At 41.0% G+C, this 20,299-nt stretch overlaps 3 protein-coding genes and 2 pseudogenes across 3 annotated transcripts; 4 read left to right on the top strand and 1 right to left on the bottom strand.

Moving 5' to 3' along the window:
* The first annotated feature begins 1,470 nt into the window (after positions 1-1,470).
* LOC149114491 (uncharacterized) lies at positions 1,471-2,103 on the top strand. Its single transcript, XM_089286075.1, has one exon. It carries the CDS (start codon positions 1,471-1,473, stop codon positions 2,101-2,103), a length of 633 nt encoding a protein of 210 aa, XP_089142201.1.
* A 3-nt stretch (positions 2,104-2,106) lies between these two features.
* LOC149114490 (uncharacterized) lies at positions 2,107-2,963 on the top strand (annotated as a pseudogene).
* Positions 2,964-3,695: 732 nt separating this feature from the next.
* On the bottom strand, positions 3,696-6,372 carry LOC149114489 (uncharacterized; annotated as a pseudogene).
* A 3,452-nt stretch (positions 6,373-9,824) lies between these two features.
* LOC110062217 (uncharacterized) lies at positions 9,825-14,463 on the top strand. The gene is made up of 3 exons (XM_089287041.1): positions 9,825-10,374; positions 11,682-12,137; positions 13,416-14,463. The coding sequence occupies exons 1-3, from the start codon at positions 9,981-9,983 to the stop codon at positions 13,730-13,732; spliced, it is 1,167 nt and encodes a 388-aa protein (XP_089143167.1). The 5' UTR covers positions 9,825-9,980; the 3' UTR covers positions 13,733-14,463.
* A 1,514-nt stretch (positions 14,464-15,977) lies between these two features.
* On the top strand, positions 15,978-19,288 carry LOC149114488 (uncharacterized). The gene is made up of 3 exons (XM_089287042.1): positions 15,978-16,145; positions 16,628-17,083; positions 18,683-19,288. The coding sequence occupies exons 1-3, from the start codon at positions 16,019-16,021 to the stop codon at positions 18,991-18,993; spliced, it is 894 nt and encodes a 297-aa protein (XP_089143168.1). The 5' UTR covers positions 15,978-16,018; the 3' UTR covers positions 18,994-19,288.
* The last annotated feature ends 1,011 nt before the right edge of the window (positions 19,289-20,299 follow it).

Below are 20,299 nucleotides of genomic sequence, written 5' to 3'. Positions count from 1 at the left end.
TAGCCGATCATCGTCAGTAAATTGTACAGTATATCTTTCTTTAAATCTGGAATATTGCTGCAACAGCCGATAGCACCTCTGGAAGGCGTTTCTGCGCACTTTTCGAATGTGTATTGCACCATCCTGAAGGAAATGAGAGGAAATGAGATATCCAACCTTCCTGGGTAGACGTCACAAGAGCCGCCTGACCCATTCTCCTCAAACTCGGTCGTGAAACAAAATGGCGGTGTTTTGGAGCTATTTTCGAGATTTCGTCGTGGCACAGAAAATCGAGGATTTAACGGAATCCAAAAATTTTTTCGCAGAACTATTTCAAATAATAAGTAGATTCGTTCTAGCGAAAAAAAATTTTTGGGGTTAGGTGCACTTTAATAAAGTTTTAATTCATTAATTAATTAATTCATTCATTCATTCATTCATTCATTGATTCATTGATTCATTCATTCAGAACGTTTAAAATTAACATTATTTGTTGAGTACAATGAGTAATTCTTATTACTTCGCGAACCTAAACTGATGACCGCAAATTGAGTAGTGTTCAATTACTCAGAGTATTCTAACAGTCAAGCAGTTTTCGAGTTTATCGCCGGAGTAACTTTCAATTACTCGGAGCGATTTCAAATCAGAGTAGCTCTCAATTACTCGTATTTGAACGAGCAGTCACAGCAGTATTCGAGTATTTCGCCGTAGTAACTTTTTAATACTCCAAGCGATTTTAATTACACAGAGTATTTTAGCGAGCAGTATTTGAGTAATTCGCCGTGGTAACTTTTAATAAATAGCGGAGCGATTTCAAACCTGTGTAGCTCGCAGTTACTCAGAATATTTAAGCGAGTAGTATTCGAGTATTTCGCCGTAGTAGCTTTTTAATACTCAAAGCGATTTCAATTACTCAGAGTATTTTAGCGAGTAGTATTTGAGTATTTCGCCATGGATATGGGTTATTGACCAAGTGTGAGGTCAAGATGGCTGGATATTGGCCAAGTTCTTTTTTTTGCGTGTTTATGGACCGAGACGGAGTCGAGGTCCAAATTAAATTAAACTCGCAAAAAAAGAACGAGGCGAATATCAAGCCATGTTGACCGAACAAGCTTGGTCAATAAGGGATTTATCATATGGCTTTCGTGGGAATTTTTCTTGCGGGACACAGCGGGTAGTCCCGAACACGCAAGATAGCTCCATCTTGCCCGCTCGGGTAACCAATCACAGTGCAGGATTTACTTCATCTTGCCGCTCACGGAGCTAGCCATATAATAATAACGTTTAATTACTTGGAACGTTTTTAAATTGAGTAGCTTAATCCATTACTCAGAGTACTTTTAATGAGCAGTATTCAAGTATATCGAGTAGCTTTTCAGTTTCTCGGAGCGATTTGAAAAATGTCTTGAACATTGTTTGAAGATATTGAGTAATAACTAGTACACGTCGGTCACAATTTTACCAGCCGACAAGGGCCGAGCCGTAGTCGTGATGAATGCCAACGATTACACCGACAAAATAAACAACCTTCTAAACGACGACAAAACTTACCACAAGATAATAGACAAAAGAAGGAACCCAACATCGAGCACCGAAAAATCCCACAACCAACTTCTCCTACAAATTAAAGATCAGCCAGCCTCGCATGACAGCAGCAAGAAACAGCTGGAACCGAAGCTCTACTACAAACTTCACAGCACCGATTCCACACCAGCGTCTTTTTATGGCCTTCCTAAAATCTATAAGGAGAACGTCCCTATCAGACCAATTATGAGTGCCATTGGATCTCCCACATATGAACTATCCAAATACCTCGCCAACATCTTGTCGCCACTTCAGAATAATGAATACACAGTTAAAAACAGTCCATCTTTCGTCGAAAAGATCCGCACCTTGTCAGTAGTTCCCGACGAGATTCTAGTATCTTTTGACGTCGTGTCACTGTTTACTTGCATTCCAACCCACCTAGCAATCGAAGTGGTTAAAGAGAGGCTGGACTTTGACCAATCACTACCGGAAAGAACCAACTTGTCTATCCAAAATATCATGACACTTCTACAGTTTGTCCTCGACAACAATTTCTTCATATTCCAAGGCAACCATTACCAAAAAAGTTTCGGTTAACCAATGGGATCCCCAGTCAGCGCCATCTTGGCCAATCTCGTCATGGAACATGTCGAAGAAAAGGCTCTCTCATCGACCCCTAACCCTCCTAAATGGTGGTTTAGATACGTAGATGACAGCCACGTATGTGTTAAAAGAGAGCACGTAGATGAATTCCACTCACATCTCAATTCCATCAATCCTCACGTCAAATTTACAATCGAGATAGAATCAGAAGGTTCCATTGCCTTTATCGACGCAAAAACAACCAGACAAGAAGATGGCTCGATCGCTGTGTCTGTTTACAGGAAAGCCACTAACACCGACCGTTACCTTGATTTCAAATCACACTACCATCCTCAGCATAAACACTCGGTCGTGCGCACTCTCATGGATCGCGCAAGGAACATTCCTTCCACGGAGAAGGAAGTTTCACGGAAAACTAAACGAGTAACGAAAGCCCTTGCCACTAATAACTACCCTGCAAATTTCATTCACAATGGCCGCCAACTGAGTAGACAACAAGAAACGAGTGATACCGACCATCGTGGTTTTGTCATCCTCCCCTACGCCAAAGGTTTTTCCGAAAGAGTCGCAAACGTTCTTCGAGGTTTCAATATCAAGGTCGCCCATAAACCTATTCGTACCATCTCGAACATACTCAAAAAACCTAAAGACAAGATCGAGAAAGAGGCTTCCAGAGGCATTGTTTACAAGATCAAATGTAAAGATTGTGACTGTGTTTATGTTGGTCAGTCATCACGCGCGTTAAAAACACGTATGAAAGAACACGCAAAGGCTATAGCAACATTGGACAAAAACTCTTTATTGGCCAAACACCATATGCTCAACGGTCACCAAATAGATTTGGAAAACGTTGAAATTGTCGACAGATCATCAGTATGGAAACAAAGACTAATTCTTGAAGCTTGGCATTCCGTGCGAGACAGGAACGCTATAAACGAACACATAGCGCTACCGAACGTGTACAATGGCATTAAGAATTTTTACACTCATTAAGAATACTCTAGAGACTATTGCTCATTTAGTTTTATCACACATCTTTTACATATTCTAGCAGGACGCCGTTTAACATTTGCATTTTCTATCTTTTGCTGAAGAAGGCAACAGTAGTGGCCGAAACGTCCGATAACCATATTTTTAGCCAGTGACAACCATTTAATTCCTTTTTTTACCAATTTTTAGTTACTCTATCATCGAGTTTATATTTAAGAAATAGAAAACTTGTACCGTGTTTCTATCGAGTTATAGAAACACGAGTAGAAGTTTGGGAGAACGAGAAATGCTGTGGAAACATGAGCCGCAAACTCCCAAACTCCCAAACTTTCACGAGTATTTCTTTACCTCGATAGAAACACGGAGAACATGTTTTCTATTTCTTTTAGAAAACACCGCGACGAAAAAAATAAAAACAGCTTGTTTACTTTGATCATCAAAATGTAAATTCTCTTTGCTCGCGCCATCGTTACGTCAACAGCTCGTGCTAGTTCTGTGTTTCCATCGAGTTATAGAAACACGATTTTTAACCAATCAGCGCGCGTATTTCCTTGGGGCTGTTTTCTAAATCTTATTTTACAATAATCAACAATGATTTAGATAAACATATACAGGCAAAAACTAACGATAGATAAATCCGACGTTTCGGCGACATCTTGGCGCCATTGTCAAGGGAAACTAATTAAATATGCGATTTCAAGAGTAACTAAGAGTTCAGAGTTTCTAATTTGCATAAGTTAGACAAAGACTTTAGCGCGAACTGAGTCTGATTGTACATTTAAACACGGTCGTAATTGTTTAATGAGTAACATCTCATTAATGAGACAATCAAACTTGTTGTGACATTTTTTCAACACGCTAAAACAATTGCGAAGGTCATCCGGAATCCTGCCTGCGTGTCTATTATCATAGTGATTGCGTACTGACGAGGTCTTGCTTCTATGTCCATCAACGCGTACGAACAGATGGCCACGGGTGTAACCGACATAACCAGCATCGCACTGGTCACACTTGAAGTTATACACAACGCATTGTTGATCAATGAGCTGAGGCTTAGGTTCGCTTGTCGGGAACTCCTGGGCAATCTTGCGGCTCGTAAACACCGGTTGAACACTGGTCTGCAGCTTCACACTGAGATCTTTCAACTGTGTCTTCACGATATTAGCAGACTCCTGGTCTTTAAAGGGTATGACAACCCGAGTAGTGTTTTCTGTCGTAGATCTGGACCGTAATGAGGGCTGGTCAGCGACCTGTAAATTTAGGAAGGTTTTGACAGTGGAGTCAACAAGGTGCTTGGGATATTCAGTTTAGAGAAAACAGACTTCAGTCGTTCGCACTCCTCAGTGAAGTAGGACCATGACGAAGACAGGCGATGTGCGCGATCGAGCATAGTTGTCAATAGTCCGCGCTTGTACCTATTATCGACATGACTGTGGTAATGGAGAAGCAGACCACTGTTTGTTGGCTTCACAAACACTTTAGTTTCAATACGAAGCGCTCTGTTTAGGAGTTGAGTACCGAGAAAGGGAAGCATTCCATCATTTTCGACCTCCATAGTGAAGTTGATGGCGGGGTGAGCGTGGTTGAGGGTGTTAAGAAAGTCCCTAGCTGTAGACAAATCGGGCATCACAGTGAATGTGTCGTCAACATATCGACGATAGTAAGGTGGCAGCTTACCCTCAACATCTAATTTCTCTTCAATAGACGACATGAATACGTTGCCTAGCAAGGGCCCAAGGGGGGACCCCATCGCTACTCCGTCGATCTGTTCATACAGGGATCCATTAAATTGGAAAAGCTGCCCCTTGGTGGCCACACCCAAAAGATCAATAAGGTCTTGCTTTGAAATGTTCAAATCATACTCGGAATTAAACCAGTTGTTTCTAAAGGCTCTGTCTGCGAGAATCGTAATGGTTTCATCCAAAGGTACATTCGTGAACAAGGAGGACACATCATAGGACACCAGCAAGTCACCAGGTGTTATGTTGAGGTCTCGCGGTAGTTCGTTCACAAAATCGAAAATGTCCGTGACTGTGTACTGATTTAACGACAACGGTTTGAGCTTGTTGTCCAACCATTTCGCCAGAGCATAATTATACGTATTAGTCGCTGATAGGATTGGTCGCATGGCTAATTTCTCCTTGTGTGTTTTCGGCAACCCGTACAGGTGTGCCAGTCTAGAACCGGTCGGACGAAGAGACTGGGCCACAGCGTGAGGGAGGATCCTTGTGATGATAGATTGTACAAGAGCCTCCTTTGCTAAAAGCGGATGATAGTGCTTGGGTGGTCTGCCTCGGGTTTTTGGTCGTTCAGAAGGAATGGGACGAAATTTGCTGGTGTCATTGACAGAAGCTTCGGATAGTAGATGTATATATTCCGACTTATCCATTACAACGACACCTGAGCCTTTGTCCGGTTTTGTTATGACGATATCATCACGGCGCTTTAGTTGTTTAATGGCTGTCAAAAGCTGTTTAGGAGGACTCGGACCTTTATGGTTGATGTAATTGAGAGCTATAGATTTTAATGTTGCGGCAGCCAGTTCCTTAGAGTTCTCACTGTTTAGATGCCGTTCCAAGTCCCAGTAGGCCTTCTCAAAGCTCGCCTTAATCTCGATGTTTGAGATACGCTGGGGTATGGCGAACTTTAAGCCTCGACAGAGAACCAATTTCTGAAAGAAACTGAGCTCATGCGAGGAGATGTTTGTGATATGCTCGTCGACATCGACTTCAGTGTTTAGTAACCTCGAGATCTTACGAGTGTGCACAGACATGACTTCATGGTAGTAGTCCTTTCGAAGGCCGCTAATAATGCGAAGAATGCAAGTGTACCGAAACAAACTGCAGGCTTGTCGGATATTAGTGTAGATGGAGTTGATCTCACTTCTGAGGGCTTCACTCTGTTTGATCTTGGCACGGAGCTCCTCGGCAAGAACATTTTTGCCATAGGATTCCGAAGACTTTTTCCACTTTGATGTCTTGTCTTTGTCAACCCTAGCGAATGTTGGTGTAAGGTTGAAGTTCTGGCAGAGTCTAAGAAACTCGATTGAACAATCGCAATTAATTTGCTTCTTGCTACACTTTTCGAGACTCCGGAATAGGTGTAGCTGATCATCGCGTTTGAGAATTCTAATCAACAATGATTTAGATAAACATATACAGGCAAAAACTAACGATAGATAAATCCGACGTTTCGGCGACATCTTGGCGCCATTGTCAAGGGAAACTAATTAAATATGCGATTTCAAGAGTAACTAAGAGTTCAGAGTTTCTAATTTGCACAAACAGTGGTCTGCTTCTCCATTACCACAGTCATGTCGATAATAGGTACAAGCGCGGACTATTGACAACTATGCTCGATCGCGCACATCGCCTGTCTTCGTCATGGTCCTACTTCACTGAGGAGTGCGAACGACTGAAGTCTGTTTTCTCTAAACTGAATATCCCAAGCACCTTGTTGACTCCACTGTCAAAACCTTCCTAAATTTACAGGTCGCTGACCAGCCCTCATTACGGTCCAGATCTACGACAGAAAACACTACTCGGGTTGTCATACCCTTTAAAGACCAGGAGTCTGCTAATATCGTGAAGACACAGTTGAAAGATCTCAGTGTGAAGCTGCAGACCAGTGTTCAACCGGTGTTTACGAGCCGCAAGATTGCCCAGGAGTTCCCGACAAGCGAACCTAAGCCTCAGCTCATTGATCAACAATGCGTTGTGTATAACTTCAAGTGTGACCAGTGCGATGCTGGTTATGTCGGTTACACCCGTGGCCATCTGTTCGTACGCGTTGATGGACATAGAAGCAAGACCTCGTCAGTACGCAATCACTATGATAATAGACACGCAGGCAGGATTCCGGATGACCTTCGCAATTGTTTTAGCGTGTTGAAAAAATGCCACAACAAGTTTGATTGTCTCATTAATGAGATGTTACTCATTAAACAATTACGACCGTGTTTAAATGTACAATCAGACTCAGTTCGCGCTAAAGTCTTTGTCTAACTTATGCAAATTAGAAACTCTGAACTCTTAGTTACTCTTGAAATCGCATATTTAATTAGTTTCCCTTGACAATGGCACCAAGATGTCGCCGAAACGTCGGATTTATCTATCGTTAGTTTTTGCCTGTATATATTTTATAATAACTGTCTAATTTCTCGCGCGCTGATTAGATCATTTTTATTATCAATAAGACTACAGACGGATAAAATTTTAATTTATGCAAGCTTTCAAGTTTAATTCAACTTTCAGCTGTCAAGCTGTCAACTTTTTAACCAATGAGATTTTACGGACTTTTTAAAGTAGCCAATTAGAAACCGAGAAAAGCTATTGACAATGCTCGCGTCATTTTGAATAAAATTCACTTGTCTTTGCTTACGGCAAGTTTACGGCGTCTTTTCCCCTCATTTATTCCCGACATTTGACCATTTTGGGGTCTTGTTATTGTAAAAAACAAATTGACGTCAGTTTTTTATGCGTCTGTCCTCTTATTGATGATAAATTTCGTCATAACATTGCCACCTTTGTTGTTAACAATAAAACAATTCAAAATTAATACCCAACAATATCGATTGATACCACTGGGAAGCGTTTCAATAAGAAGTATTGAAGGTAAACAGCGCTACTTGGCCGATGTTATCATGTGTCGATGAACGAGTCTCCTCAAAGACTGATTAAATTAATTTGCGCTTTCATTAGGTGCCACGGAGTCTGCAGAAACATCTGAGCACTTTGAATTCCTGGTTTCTTTTGTCACAAATTTACAATTTGCAGAATATTAAAGCCACTAACTCGGGAACTTTTTGGTCTCTCTTACAGACGCAGTTAAGGCAAGAAATATATAAGCCGCTGATGAGAAACTTCACATTTCCCTTCTTTATTTAAACCCTGACAAACATACTATTGTAGTTTGAAAACAGCAAATGACAATTTGTTGAACCGACCTGTGGGTAACTGTAAAAGTTTAACTTTTAGTTTAACTTTTGCACTAAAAGGGACAAGTGGCGCTACCTAGTACCTGGCATTACATGACATAAAAAACCGCGTAGAAACATAGTATATAACACTTACGATGCTAGAACGCATGCCTCTTACATGTTGGGTTCTACCATAAGGAAAACTACTCAACATTTGTGTGTTATCCCGTATGCAATGTATCCTCCACCTAATGTATAGATGACACGAACGCTTACTAATCTGCGCATGCGTCTAGAGCAAATTGGTTTTGTTCTTAAGAGAATAGTACCACAAGGAGAGCAAGGGGAAACTTGAAACCATAGTTAGTAACTATGTTGAAACAAATATATAGCTTTGCGATGTTTACTTCTAACTGACGTAGATATAATAACACGTTTTACGTAGGGTACACATGTACCTTTCCCAGCTCACCCCCACCATTTCCTTGTCTCTAGACTAATTAATTAACTGAACTTGATTAATTGAAATTAATAAATTAAACTAACATTTAAGTTTACACCTTATCGCATTAGCGTCTTAGTACTTAGTGCCTTAGGGGTAGGCAGCCCCCTAAAGCATCCCAATAGTGCATTCTGCACTAAAAAGTGGCCGTAAGGTGGAGTTCCACTGCACTTCAATTCCTATGATCTCTACAAAATTGCACGCATTGTGAAAATGCTGGTGTATGCTTGTTTTCACCTTTGCTTTTTCCATACCCTGCATGCTGTTTGAGACGACACAAATTAAAGCCGGTTTTTTACTAGCGACGGAGTCAGAGTCGAAGTGGTAGTTGGAGTCGTAAGAGCGCAAACAACCTAGTAAAATATCGAAAATCGGTGTCATAATAGGCAACATAAGCGCGACGGAAGGTGATCATACCATCCCATTTTCTTTAGATTCCGCTAACGACACCGTAGTAGGTATGATCCAGTGAAAAATAGATTGTCGTATTCGGAAGCAGAGGCAGAAGAACCAACCAATCGCAATGCTAAAAATAAGCATAAGCGGAATCGGTATTCTGCTTCAGACTTCAGACTCTGGTTTGATTTTCACCTAGATCGTATCGCTCTGGCATTCAATATATATAGCAAATATGGTGTTATGAAAACGAGAGCTGTGCCGTTAGTAGAAAAAAAAATTGGGAGTAGTATAATGATCAACTGAATCTTTTAAGCAGTTATCAACTGTGAAACAGCTTCAGAATTTATATTCTGCGGATGGAAATTATAACGCAGAACTGTGATGAGATGAGATGCGACTTTATTGAACACTCCCGGGGGGGGGGGGGGGGGGCGGCTTTTCGTTGACCAATACAAATTATGTTAAAAACCTATGATAAATTATGTCAGGAGTCCTCCTGATTATGTATAGATAAAAACGATGCGCAAAAGCCTGAGAAAATAACTAAATGTCTAATAATATCTGCTTACGTTTACGTTCAAAAACGTTATAATTTTTACTTAGTTTAAGATCTTTATCTAAGCTGTTCCATGAACTGACAACTCTGTACTGGAATGACCGCTGACCGGCGGCAGTTGTTCTGATTAAAGGGATTATGCGACCGACACGCAACCGGAAGCTTGGCCCCTAGTAACTAGCTTGGATCTAACGTAATCGGAGGGCGCAACCCGTCATACATTTAAACGCAAAAACAGCCTCTCTTAGATATAATTGCTGTCTAAGGAAACATTTGGCGTCTTGGTCTGAAACTGAAGGGTATACAAAAGCATTATATTAGTAGCGGTCAGTGTCAAAACAGAGTACGATTGGATTATGTCCGTTAGTTTTTTTTTTTTTTTTTTGGTTTATTTGCTCGTTTGTTTTGCATTTAGTGAACTATCTAAGGAGCCAGAGTCTTTATAACCACGGTAGTCTAGTCCCACCCAGCATCATCATTCTGCGAATGTGATAGCCCCGTTAGAAATGGCCGATGGGGACTGGAGAAACCCTGATCGCGTGACAGGTGTAGTCAACCACAACATAATTTCCGGGAATCCAAAATTCCAAGAATCGAGTAAACAAAGGGGCGTTCTTTCACTGTATTTATTCTTCACAGCAAGAGAAAAGATGTCTTCATCGCGTAAGTCGGAGGACGAAGACACTTCACCAAGCGACGAAGCGCTTGAGGAAGTGAACAATCACATCAAAGAAGCATTCGAGATATTGAAACGCGAGACGAAGAAGGTTCGCATGGAAAAGGAAGCTCTTGACGAGGCAGCCAAGAAACTCGAGCACGTTCATTTCTCGACAATGTTAAAGCTTAATGTTGGCGGACACCTTTTTTCGACCAGTCTGGCAACCCTGAATAAAGATCCAGGTATGTTTTGAAATTTATACCTTTATTATCGTTGTTACTCCGTCGCATGTTAGCATTACGGACACCAGGAGAAAGTATTTTCGAAGTCAGTAGTTTTACAAAGCAGAAGTCAATATAAAACGACACTATGTCTTGGGGTTGCCACAAGTCTATTAATGTGCAATTGACGGTTTGCATCCAATCCTGAAAGATCTGATTTTAAGTCTTTGTTAAGGCCGGACTGGTTTTCGCTGCCGACGGAGTCGTAATCGTAGATAGTAATTTGAGAGCTTAAAAAATTAACCAAACCACCAAGGTAACGGCGACGAGATCGCCACCAAATAAAAGGTTCAATAGAACAATTGCTGTACACGTGCATTATAAATCTTTGTACATTTCGTTGCCGTCCTCTACACAACAACAACTTGAAATGACTAAGTTCTGTGTACTTTCGAGAACCCGAACGACGGCGGCTAATTTTTCGTATTTGCATTTGGAATATTGAACTCTGGCGTTACCTATTTAGCTTGAGCAAGTTCTGAGATCAGTGGGCGCACTGAACAGATCTAGACAATATATGGCGACATTCGAAGGTAAAATATAAATCCATTTCTACCTAAGCGTTGTCCTCGGGTCGCAGCTCTCTATCAAGAGCGCTTGCGCCCTATGAAAATCGAAAATCAAAGTCGTACGGAGTGGAGTGATAACTGAGCTCGATCGCGTGACGGGAATCGGAGTCAAAAGAATCATAAAGTTTCTATTTTCTTCCGATTCCGCATACGACTCGTTGGTTATGATCTGGTGAAAGCTGGATTGTAGGTTTGTCGAAGTCGGAAGCAGAAGCGGAGGAACCAATCCATCCCAATGCTAGGAATTTCTGCTTGTGACTCCGACTATATTATTGTTTTCGTCTGGAAAGCGAAAGAACAGAGCGAAACACGAAAACAAGGCTTTGTCACTCATCACAAAGGACTCAGAGATTTCGTGATTGGATCAAAAGTTTTTAGAGTTTAAAGGAGCCCAGTCACATTATTTTTGCCACGTACAAATTTACCTTTAGTTACATTGAAGGAAACCCGAAAATACTAGTTTACTAAGGTAGAAAACATCAAAGAGATAATAATAAACCACAAAGGAACAATGATAGTTTAGGATGGAGAAGTTTAACAAGGATTGCAAATGAGAAACTTGAAAATTTTAGTTCATTCACGATGCGCACTCCGTTCAGCTTTCTTTTTTTTTTTTTTGGCCTTTTGGTCCAATTCAATCATAACTTGGACTTATTGCTATCAGTCTTAACATCTGTTTCTGTTATCATTTTATTCCAGGTTCGATGTTACACGCCATGTTTTCAGGGAGATTTGACACAAAGCCAAGCGAGGATGGATCTTACTTCATTGATCGTGATGGAACTCACTTCCGGTATATCCTGAATTATCTTCGCACTGGGCAGCTTGTTGTGCCTGAAGACAAGGTTGTTCGAAGAGAGCTGTTAACCGAGGCCGAGTTTTATCAAGTTGGAGGTATAATCGATGAGCTGAAAGCAAGGCCCTTCAAGGATTCAGTAATCCTGTCATCAGATCAGCAACAGACCTTGATCAAATGGCTGAAGGAGACACTCACGAGTGCCAGCTATGACTATGCCTTGATATACCGAGCCTCCCGCAACGGCTGGGGTTCTGCCAACTTTCACTCCTGTTGTGACAACAAGGGACCAACAGTAACAGTGGTCAAGTATGGAAATTACATATTTGGAGGCTATACTGAGCATCCATGGGAAAGTGGTGAGACTTTCGTTAATGAGGCCCTATTATGCGGGGTCTGAGTATCCCATATTCCATTAAGTTTTGGCCTAGACATCCCATATCCTATGAATTTCAATTTAAAAAAGTTATCAGTTTGCCTTCTTCCTAATATTCCGGGATATCTGCTATAATATCCCATAAACCATTTAATATGTTTCCCAGATATCCTGTATGCTGAAATCACTTAATAAGGGACCTCTGGAGTAGATCAAGCTACCTTGCAAATTAAGGTGGCTCCCTATAGTTTTACGATTGCACGAGCGCATAGGACGAAAGCTCAAGTAATCTGCGCGCACTCAAAGGAAAACGTCAGTGTTTTTTCGTCAACATGAGGACAAAAAGCAAAATTGACAGTGAATTTTCTCCCGTTTCCTTCGAAATTTTTTTTTTAATTTTGCTCAGTTGTAACCACATACAATTCCTATAAAATACCCTATTTTTGTTAAAATCTGTCAGAGCTAATCTAGTATATTTAGAAGAATGACAAATTGCAGAATATTGGAAAAACTGTCTGAGCAACCTTGACTTTTTACCAATTCAAAATGTCAGGCAATATCATTTCCATAATGTGGCAAAGTATGAAAAAATTTCACCAAAGGAAAGTACAAATACTAAGGAGTTTAGGCTAAAAGGAGGAATATATCTGCCTGTCATTAGATGAGCTGATGCCCCGGTAACGGCCTTAACCCAAAAATTGACAAGCAAAAAAGTAAGCTTATATATTTCAACAGTTCCCATACTAGTAAATCTCTTCAGGGAAAACTTTAAGGGAAATTAACTAAGTTTCCTTTTCTAACTCGCACTCTATAGGAAGGGTGTTTGTAAATACTCTAGGGAGCCACCTTAAGTGATAATAGCTTTTCTGCAGCTGTGACAAACCAAGATCAAATTCCTGTTGATGTCCTGAAATCACATATTGCAAAGGATGGATTGTTCTTAATCACTACCATTATTTGTTAGATTAGGCTTAGTTACCATTTTCAATAGTAACTTACATTGTACCAGTGCCTGAGTTGTTCACTGACATGGATAATACTATTTAGGTAATTCCAGTATTCCAGTTAATAGGTGTTGACAAATACACTGTTCATCTTTTCTGATTGGAGTTTAATTTTTGCCATCAGTATCATGGCTGCTACTGCAATGCCTGATTCTTTTGGTGTGAGCCCACCTATAAACATAAAGTGCTGACCACAATAAATGGAATCTGGGAACGAGATTAGTTCAGTATTGATGAAATATTTTTGTTTTGTCTAGGTTCTGGGGTTTTCAGAAGAGCACCAGGCTCATTCCTGTTCAGCCTTGTCAACCCAAGCGGTCTGCCACCAACAACGATGCCTTTGATAGCTGGGAAGGAAGGAAATGCTATCTATTGCCACATGAGCTATGGCCCGACATTTGGAGGAGGTGGTAACCATGATCTTTGCATTCCCAATGCACCAAATTCATACAACTGCTCCACATACCTGAACAACTCGTATCAGTGTCCAACCGGTCAGAATGCTAACACATTTTTTACAGGGAATCAGAACTTTACTATCAGTGAAATGGAAGTTTTTGTGTTTGAGAAATAAGAAGCAATACCTTGTAACTTACCTGAAATATGAAGTTGCAAACGATGATAACTCAGTTTGCTTTTCTTTTAAGTTCGGCGCACACGAGGGGATTAGTCCTTGCGACTACTGCCTGCAACAAGTCGCGGGGACACGTCTCATCGTGTGAACCAGCCATTTTTGCCACAAAATGTAATCACAGGGACCCAGCTTTGGTCCCCGCGACTAGTCCCACCAATTCAAACTGGTTTGAATTTTTGGGACAAGTCCCTGCGACTTGTTCCTCAAAACGCTTCTTGTGAACTGTTCGTGGGACAAGTCCCTGCGACCAGTTCCTTCGTGTGAACTCTTCAGGGGACTAGTTGCAGGGACTAGTCCAGTCGTGTGTGCCGACCTTTACTGTGAGACTTAATAGTAGTTCAGTCAGTGATTGATAATGCTTTCAGTATGCAGAAAGGACAGGTTATATAGAACGATCCATTCAATAAAATCAGTAAAAGTGTGTCAAATCAGTTAAGTTGTATTTTTTCTCTCATCTAGATGTTAAAACTCGGGTATTTTTGTTGCTTTAACAAAGACAAGAGAATAAACAGAAAAAACTACAAAATTGCACAGGAGACATTTCTCCCACTGGATAGTGATGTATCGTATAAAGCTACTCTTTGATCAACCAGACACACAATGCCTAAAATACGAGAGATTAATAATGATTGGTCAATAGTTTACAGAATAAATGCCACGAGTGTAGCTCATCACGTCTATTTATTCCTTGCGGCTCCAGTGTTTAAGCTTTGTCAATTAGGTGCGCTTCGGGTGCTTTTGTTATATGGACCTTTATGGAGTCGCGGTTACTGCGACGGTAATGAGTTCCAAAGGGATAAGACGTATGTCGTTGACAGGGTGCCCAGGTATGTTGAAGCGTTTTGAGACAGTATAGGGTTAATACGGTTAATTAGTATCATCCAGCTAGTGGACTAATGCAAATTCTGCATTTTAATTGGCTACGCCACTAGTGAACTATTAGTAATAGTCCTCGAGTAGCGAAATTGGCGCAATCGAGCGTGACGTTATCTTTCGTTTTATTCCTAAATAAATATTTCTTCAACTTGCATTTGCTAACTTTATTATTGCCTCTTCTTTCCGACTAGTTAGGTGATACTAAAAACAATTAGACCCTTCGCCCTCAAGGGCCACGGGTCAATAGTCCATTCGGCTTCCCCTCGTGGGCTCTTCACACGTAGCCCTTGCGGGCTACGGGTCTAATTGTTAATTAGTCAGTGGTGATTTTCCACTGAGCATCGATATTCGCCAAATTGTCCATGAAGATGTCGTAATTCACGTTTCGCGCATTTTTACATCAGTTAAGTAGATAAGGTTTTTGGATTAACATGTTGACTTTGCCTTAATATATCGTGCTTCTTTAGTGGATAAGGATGTGTATTTCTGTTGGCCTTCCTGTAAGAAAGGACACGTGAGGCATCGCGGTTCTTTGCATGTGTAAATGCTAGCGTGTGGCTTTCAATTATATCCACCCGACAATCAAGCAAGCTAGCTAGCAGACTCCAACAACCAGAGATCACCAGACCTTTCCCTTCTTGGATGTTAAAGTTCATCTTATTAATAACGTTATCCACGTACTGATCTGATTGAAACCCACGGACAAACATCAATAGCTTTTAAAGACGAGGCTATGGAAGCTTACTGGAAATCTGGACTAAATTTGAACGCAATGTAGTCCTCGTTTTGAGCATCAAGAAGTGGTCTATCATCATCTTCTATCTAATTTGCGCCATTTATAGAGCGGTTTTCAAAACCAAAGTTATGACTCTAGCCAGTCACAGTTTACACAGCCTTTTCTCTTTTTTCGGTTTTACTTCTTACTGGGTGAAAAAAAGCGCCATTTTTTTTTAGCCAATCGTTTATCGTGTTAATGCAAAACCTATTACACCTGAGTGAAAACCGCTCTTTGGACACCACGTGAACATACACGGATTGATGGAGATTTTATGAACAGGCCTAGGCACGAGGCAAGCACATAACGAAAACCGAAAAACCACCCTTCACCAAAAACCGAAAACCGAAAGCTGAAAAGGGAGAAAAAAGAAAAAAGAAAAAAAAAAAAAAAAAACCAAGACCGCAACAGATGTGAAAACCGGAAAACCGGAAAACCGGAAAACCGGATACTTTAAATCCAAAAAACGAAATACTGATCTAAAAACTGACCAAAACCGCAAAGCGGAAAACCGAACGATCCCACGTGACAGAAACTTTCGAAATATTTTGAGGCGCCAGACGAAGAAGGTTAGCATGGAAAAGGAAGCTCTTGATGAGGCAGCCAAACAGCTTGAGCACGTTCATTTCTCGACAGTGTTAAAGCTTAATGTTGGAGGACAACTTTTTTCAACCACTTTGGCAACACTGAACAATGATGCAGGTATATTTCGATATGTTTGAAATTGATACCTTTATCATCATTGTCATGTCGTTCGTATTCATTCGACGGAGGAAACATTTTCGAAGTCAGTAGTTTCACAAAGCAGAAATCGACGTAAAACGAGAATACAGGTAGGTAAAGTCTGCATACGAGCCAAGTGGCCCATCAGGCCGGAGCTTATCCCGGTTTCTGTAGCATGAAGCGACTAGGAGTATTTCTACTCCCCCCTGGATGGGATGCTAGTCCATCGCAGGGTTACCCCCAGCATTAAGTTCGCCGGTACCCATTTATACACCTGGGTGGACAGAGGCACTGTGAGAGTAAAGTTTCTTACCCAAGAACACAACACAATGTCCCCGGCCAGGGCTCGAACCCGGACCGCCTGATCCGGAGACGAGCGCACTAACCATGAGGCCACCGCGCCTCCCGAGAATACAGTGTGGTCTAATAAATTCCCGTTTCTGTTATCATATTTATCTCAGGTTCGATGTTACACGCCATGTTTTCGGGAAGATTTGACACAAAACCAAACGAGGATGGATCTTACTTCATTGATCGTGATGGAACTCACTTCCGGTACATCCTGAATTATCTTCGCACTGGGCAAGTTGTTGTACCAGAAAACAAGGTTGTTCGTAGGGAGCTGTTAGAAGAGGCCGAATTTTATCAAATCGAAGGAATAATTGATGAGCTGAAAGCGAGGCCCTTCAAGGATTCAGTGATCCTGTCCTCAGATCAAAGGCAGACTTTGATCAAGTGGCTGAAGGAGACACTCACAAGTGGCAGCCTCAACTATGCCTTGTTATATCGCGCCTCTCGCGACGGCTGGACTGCGTCCAACTTTCATGCCTGTTGTGACTTCAAGGGACCTACAGTGACTGTGGTCAAGTGTGAAGATAACATATTTGGAGGCTACACCGAAGAATCATGGGAGAGCGGTAAGATCATATTGAAAATGATACACCTACATCGCAGATGGTGTAACCTGAGTGACAAAAGCTTCTCTGCAGCTAGCTTTTAGAAATGTGGATCATTGTTTCCTATTGTCATTAAGAAATCGCATCTTAGAATGTGATGTGAATTTGGCTTTAGTATTTATTCCCGCCTCAGATGGATTCCGATGTTTTCAAGATGTTTTTCAAGATGTTTTTCCGATGTTTTTCTTCTCTGCAGCTAGCTGCCTTTAGGAATATTGATCATTATTTCCTATTGTCATCCAGAAATCGCATCTTAGAATGTGATGTGTAGGGTACACAAGACTTACTTTTTGAGCATTTCGAAAAGACTTACAGTCCGAGAGAAAAAATTCTGTCTTGTTTTTGTTTTCTCAAAACACGACATGACTTTTATCTCGCCCACTCCATTTGAATTCGTTCCAGTCCTACGCATTAGGGAGTTTAAGAAAACCACGACGGCAACGGCGACGGGAACGCCGCTTAACAAAAGGTTTAATGAGTAGAACAATGGCTGTGCACATGCGTTATAATTCTTGGTACATTTCTTTGCCGTCCTCTACGTACAAAACAACAACGTGAAATGACCAAATTCTGCGTTGTCTGGAGAACGTGAACCACGACGGCTAATTTTTTTTATCTTTATTTCAAATGTTTCGCCCTGTCCGAGATCCAATTTCGTGATGGTTTTGAAACTAAGAAACAAAGGAAAATGACTTTAGAGCATCGCGAGATTCGTAGGTAAAATATAAAATCATTTTTTTAATCGACGTTGTCCTCGGCGTCGCGTCCTGGTTTCTTAAACTCCCTATTAACATCATCACGAGATCGTTCACACTGATGGATTCTCCTGTCACTACTATTATTTACTACATAGATTTAGGCTTAGTCACCATTCTGAATGTCACTTACATTGTATCTGTACCCAGTTGTTCGGAAGGCGTATAATGCTTTTTACTGAATATATTCCTATCAAGTTGACAATTGTTAACAGAAACGTCACTATTCATCTTTTTTGGTTGGAGTCTACTCGGTTTCTCATTTCTCAATATTATCCAATACTATACTAAATTACTGTGGCTACTATTACGATACCGTACACTGCCACTTATAAGCCCAGGGCTTGAACAACTACGTAAGGGCTTTTAGATGGGCTTATATCCGAGGGGGCTTATAACCGGAATCAGAAGCATATCACCTAGACTAGGTGATATGCTTCTGCCGGAATAAAAAACCGTGTCGAAACGTACAATAGCTACAAATGTTGATCGAAATAGCTTTTTTATTTACTGGTAATTAAGCTTTAAAACATCATAAAACGAATTCAAAATAAGGAAAGGTAGAGGGGGGCTTACATCTGGGTGGGGGGCGGGGCTTATAACCGAATGTAGTTTTTGTTTTACAGGTGGATGAGTCAATCACCGAGGGGGGCTCTTATAAGCGGGGGAGAGGGGCTTACAAGGGGCCGTTTACGGTATCTGATTCTCTTGGTTTGACACCTCGTAGAAACAAACTGTGATGACTAAAATGAAAGGAATCTGGAGTTAAGATTCGGTATTGATCAAATATTTCTGTTTTGTGTAGGTTCTGGGGTTTACCGGAAAGCACCAGGCTCATTCCTGTTCAGTCTTGTTAACCCAAGCGGTCTGCCACCAACAAAGTTGCCTTTGAAAGCTGGAATGGAAGGAAATGCTATTTATTGTCACAGTAACTATGGGCCATCATTTGGAAGTGACGATGGTCTTCGTATTGTCAGTTCACCTAATTCATACAACTGCTCCATAAGTCTGAACAACTCGTACCAGTGTCCAACCGGTCAAAATGCCAACACATTTTTGACAGGCAGTCAGAACTCTAAAATCACTGAAATGGAAGTTTTCGTATTTGAGAAATAAAACGCAACAAAAAATGGAGTCTGCATACGAGCCAAGAGGCCCATCAGGGCGAAGCTAATCCTGGTTTCTATAGCGCATGAAGCGACTAGGAGTATTTCTACTCCCCTCTGGATAGAATGCTAGTCCAAGGCAGATTTACCCCCGGCATTAAATTCGCTAGTACCCAATTATACACCTGGGTGGAGAGGGGCGCTATGAGAATAAAGTTTCTTGCCCAAGAACACAACACAATGTCCCCGGGCAGGGCCCGAACCCAGACCGCTGGATCCGGAGTCGAGCGTACTAACATGAGACCACCGCGCCTTCCACTTTGAGAGATAATAATCAATATCTGTAAGTGAAATATGACTGATGGCGTTTTTTTTTTTTTTTTCAAACGATGACAACTCAATTACTTTTATTTTAGATGTAAGACTTAGATGAGTTAATGTTTGACAGATTCGCTCAAGCTCTGCTGGTTGCATTGTTTTTTTGTTTTTTGTTTAAAAAAAAACAAAGATCATGGCAAAACATATTTTTACGTAAAATAGCTACAAACGCTTGACAGGTGTCTTACAACTAGAACATCAAAAAATATCTGGTGTTTCTGGTCTATTTTTTTCTACCAGACCATGTCAAGGGTGGCTCCACGTGTTCTACATTTTTGCAACAGAGTGAATAGCCCATATTCGTGTTCTCATGACTCTTCTTGACCGACCTGACTACGTGTTCCTACAGACCTTAGCAGATTTTTTTCAACTGAAGTAAAATTCCGGCTGGAAATTAGTGTTTTTCACTTGTTTCGTTTAATATGGCGGACTTGAATGAACAAAAGAGAAAAACACGACGGCAACAGGAACGTCGCTATACGAAATATTTTGTGGAAAACTTGTGACATTGCGTGACATTTTAGGGACTTACATGCTCACTCTAGCTTTATGGGCTTGCGAGTTTATTCGTTTTCTTTTATTTTGATGATAGACTGTTGATTCGAAGACTTATTGATCATTATGTTGATTTATTAGGACATGTTTTGTTGTGATTGAGGACAACGAGTGTTACATCTTACTTAGGATATCAGATGTTTATTGTGTAGAACATTCTAGAACGTTCGAGAACAGGCTTGAAATAACTTTGGGTCGGATTTCAAGTCATGTGATCATCGCTTTTCCGGCGCGTGTGAGTCAATTGAAAATCGAGCATGTAATCAGCTACAATCACAGCGAGAATATATTTGGTTAAAAGGTGAAATTGTGAGTTCTTCAGTGTCTCAGGGAATTCGTGACAGGGCAGTTGACAGGGCAACTTAAAAATTCCCCACAATTTA

The sequence above is a fragment of the Orbicella faveolata genome, unplaced genomic scaffold (genome assembly GCF_042242905.1).
Source record: "Orbicella faveolata isolate gen_17 unplaced genomic scaffold, um_ofav_v1 contig_14, whole genome shotgun sequence".
NCBI classification, from domain to species: Eukaryota; Metazoa; Cnidaria; class Anthozoa; order Scleractinia; family Merulinidae; genus Orbicella; species Orbicella faveolata.
This window is presented reverse-complemented; position numbering and strand designations above follow the sequence as displayed.

Bases quoted from the DNA above. Each gene is read 5' to 3' on its own strand.
- LOC110062217 (XM_089287041.1), top strand. From the start codon at position 9,981: ATGGCCGATGGGGACTGGAGAAACCCTGATCGCGTGACAGGTGTAGTC. The intron at 10,375-11,681 runs GTATGTTTTGAA...ATTTTATTCCAG, and splicing joins AACCCTGAATAAAGATCCAG to GTTCGATGTTACACGCCATG. The intron at 12,138-13,415 runs GTGAGACTTTCG...TGTTTTGTCTAG, and splicing joins TGAGCATCCATGGGAAAGTG to GTTCTGGGGTTTTCAGAAGA.
- LOC149114491 (XM_089286075.1), top strand. From the start codon at position 1,471: ATGAATGCCAACGATTACACCGACAAAATAAACAACCTTCTAAACGAC.
- LOC149114488 (XM_089287042.1), top strand. From the start codon at position 16,019: ATGGAAAAGGAAGCTCTTGATGAGGCAGCCAAACAGCTTGAGCACGTT. The intron at 16,146-16,627 runs GTATATTTCGAT...TATTTATCTCAG, and splicing joins AACACTGAACAATGATGCAG to GTTCGATGTTACACGCCATG. The intron at 17,084-18,682 runs GTAAGATCATAT...TGTTTTGTGTAG, and splicing joins CGAAGAATCATGGGAGAGCG to GTTCTGGGGTTTACCGGAAA.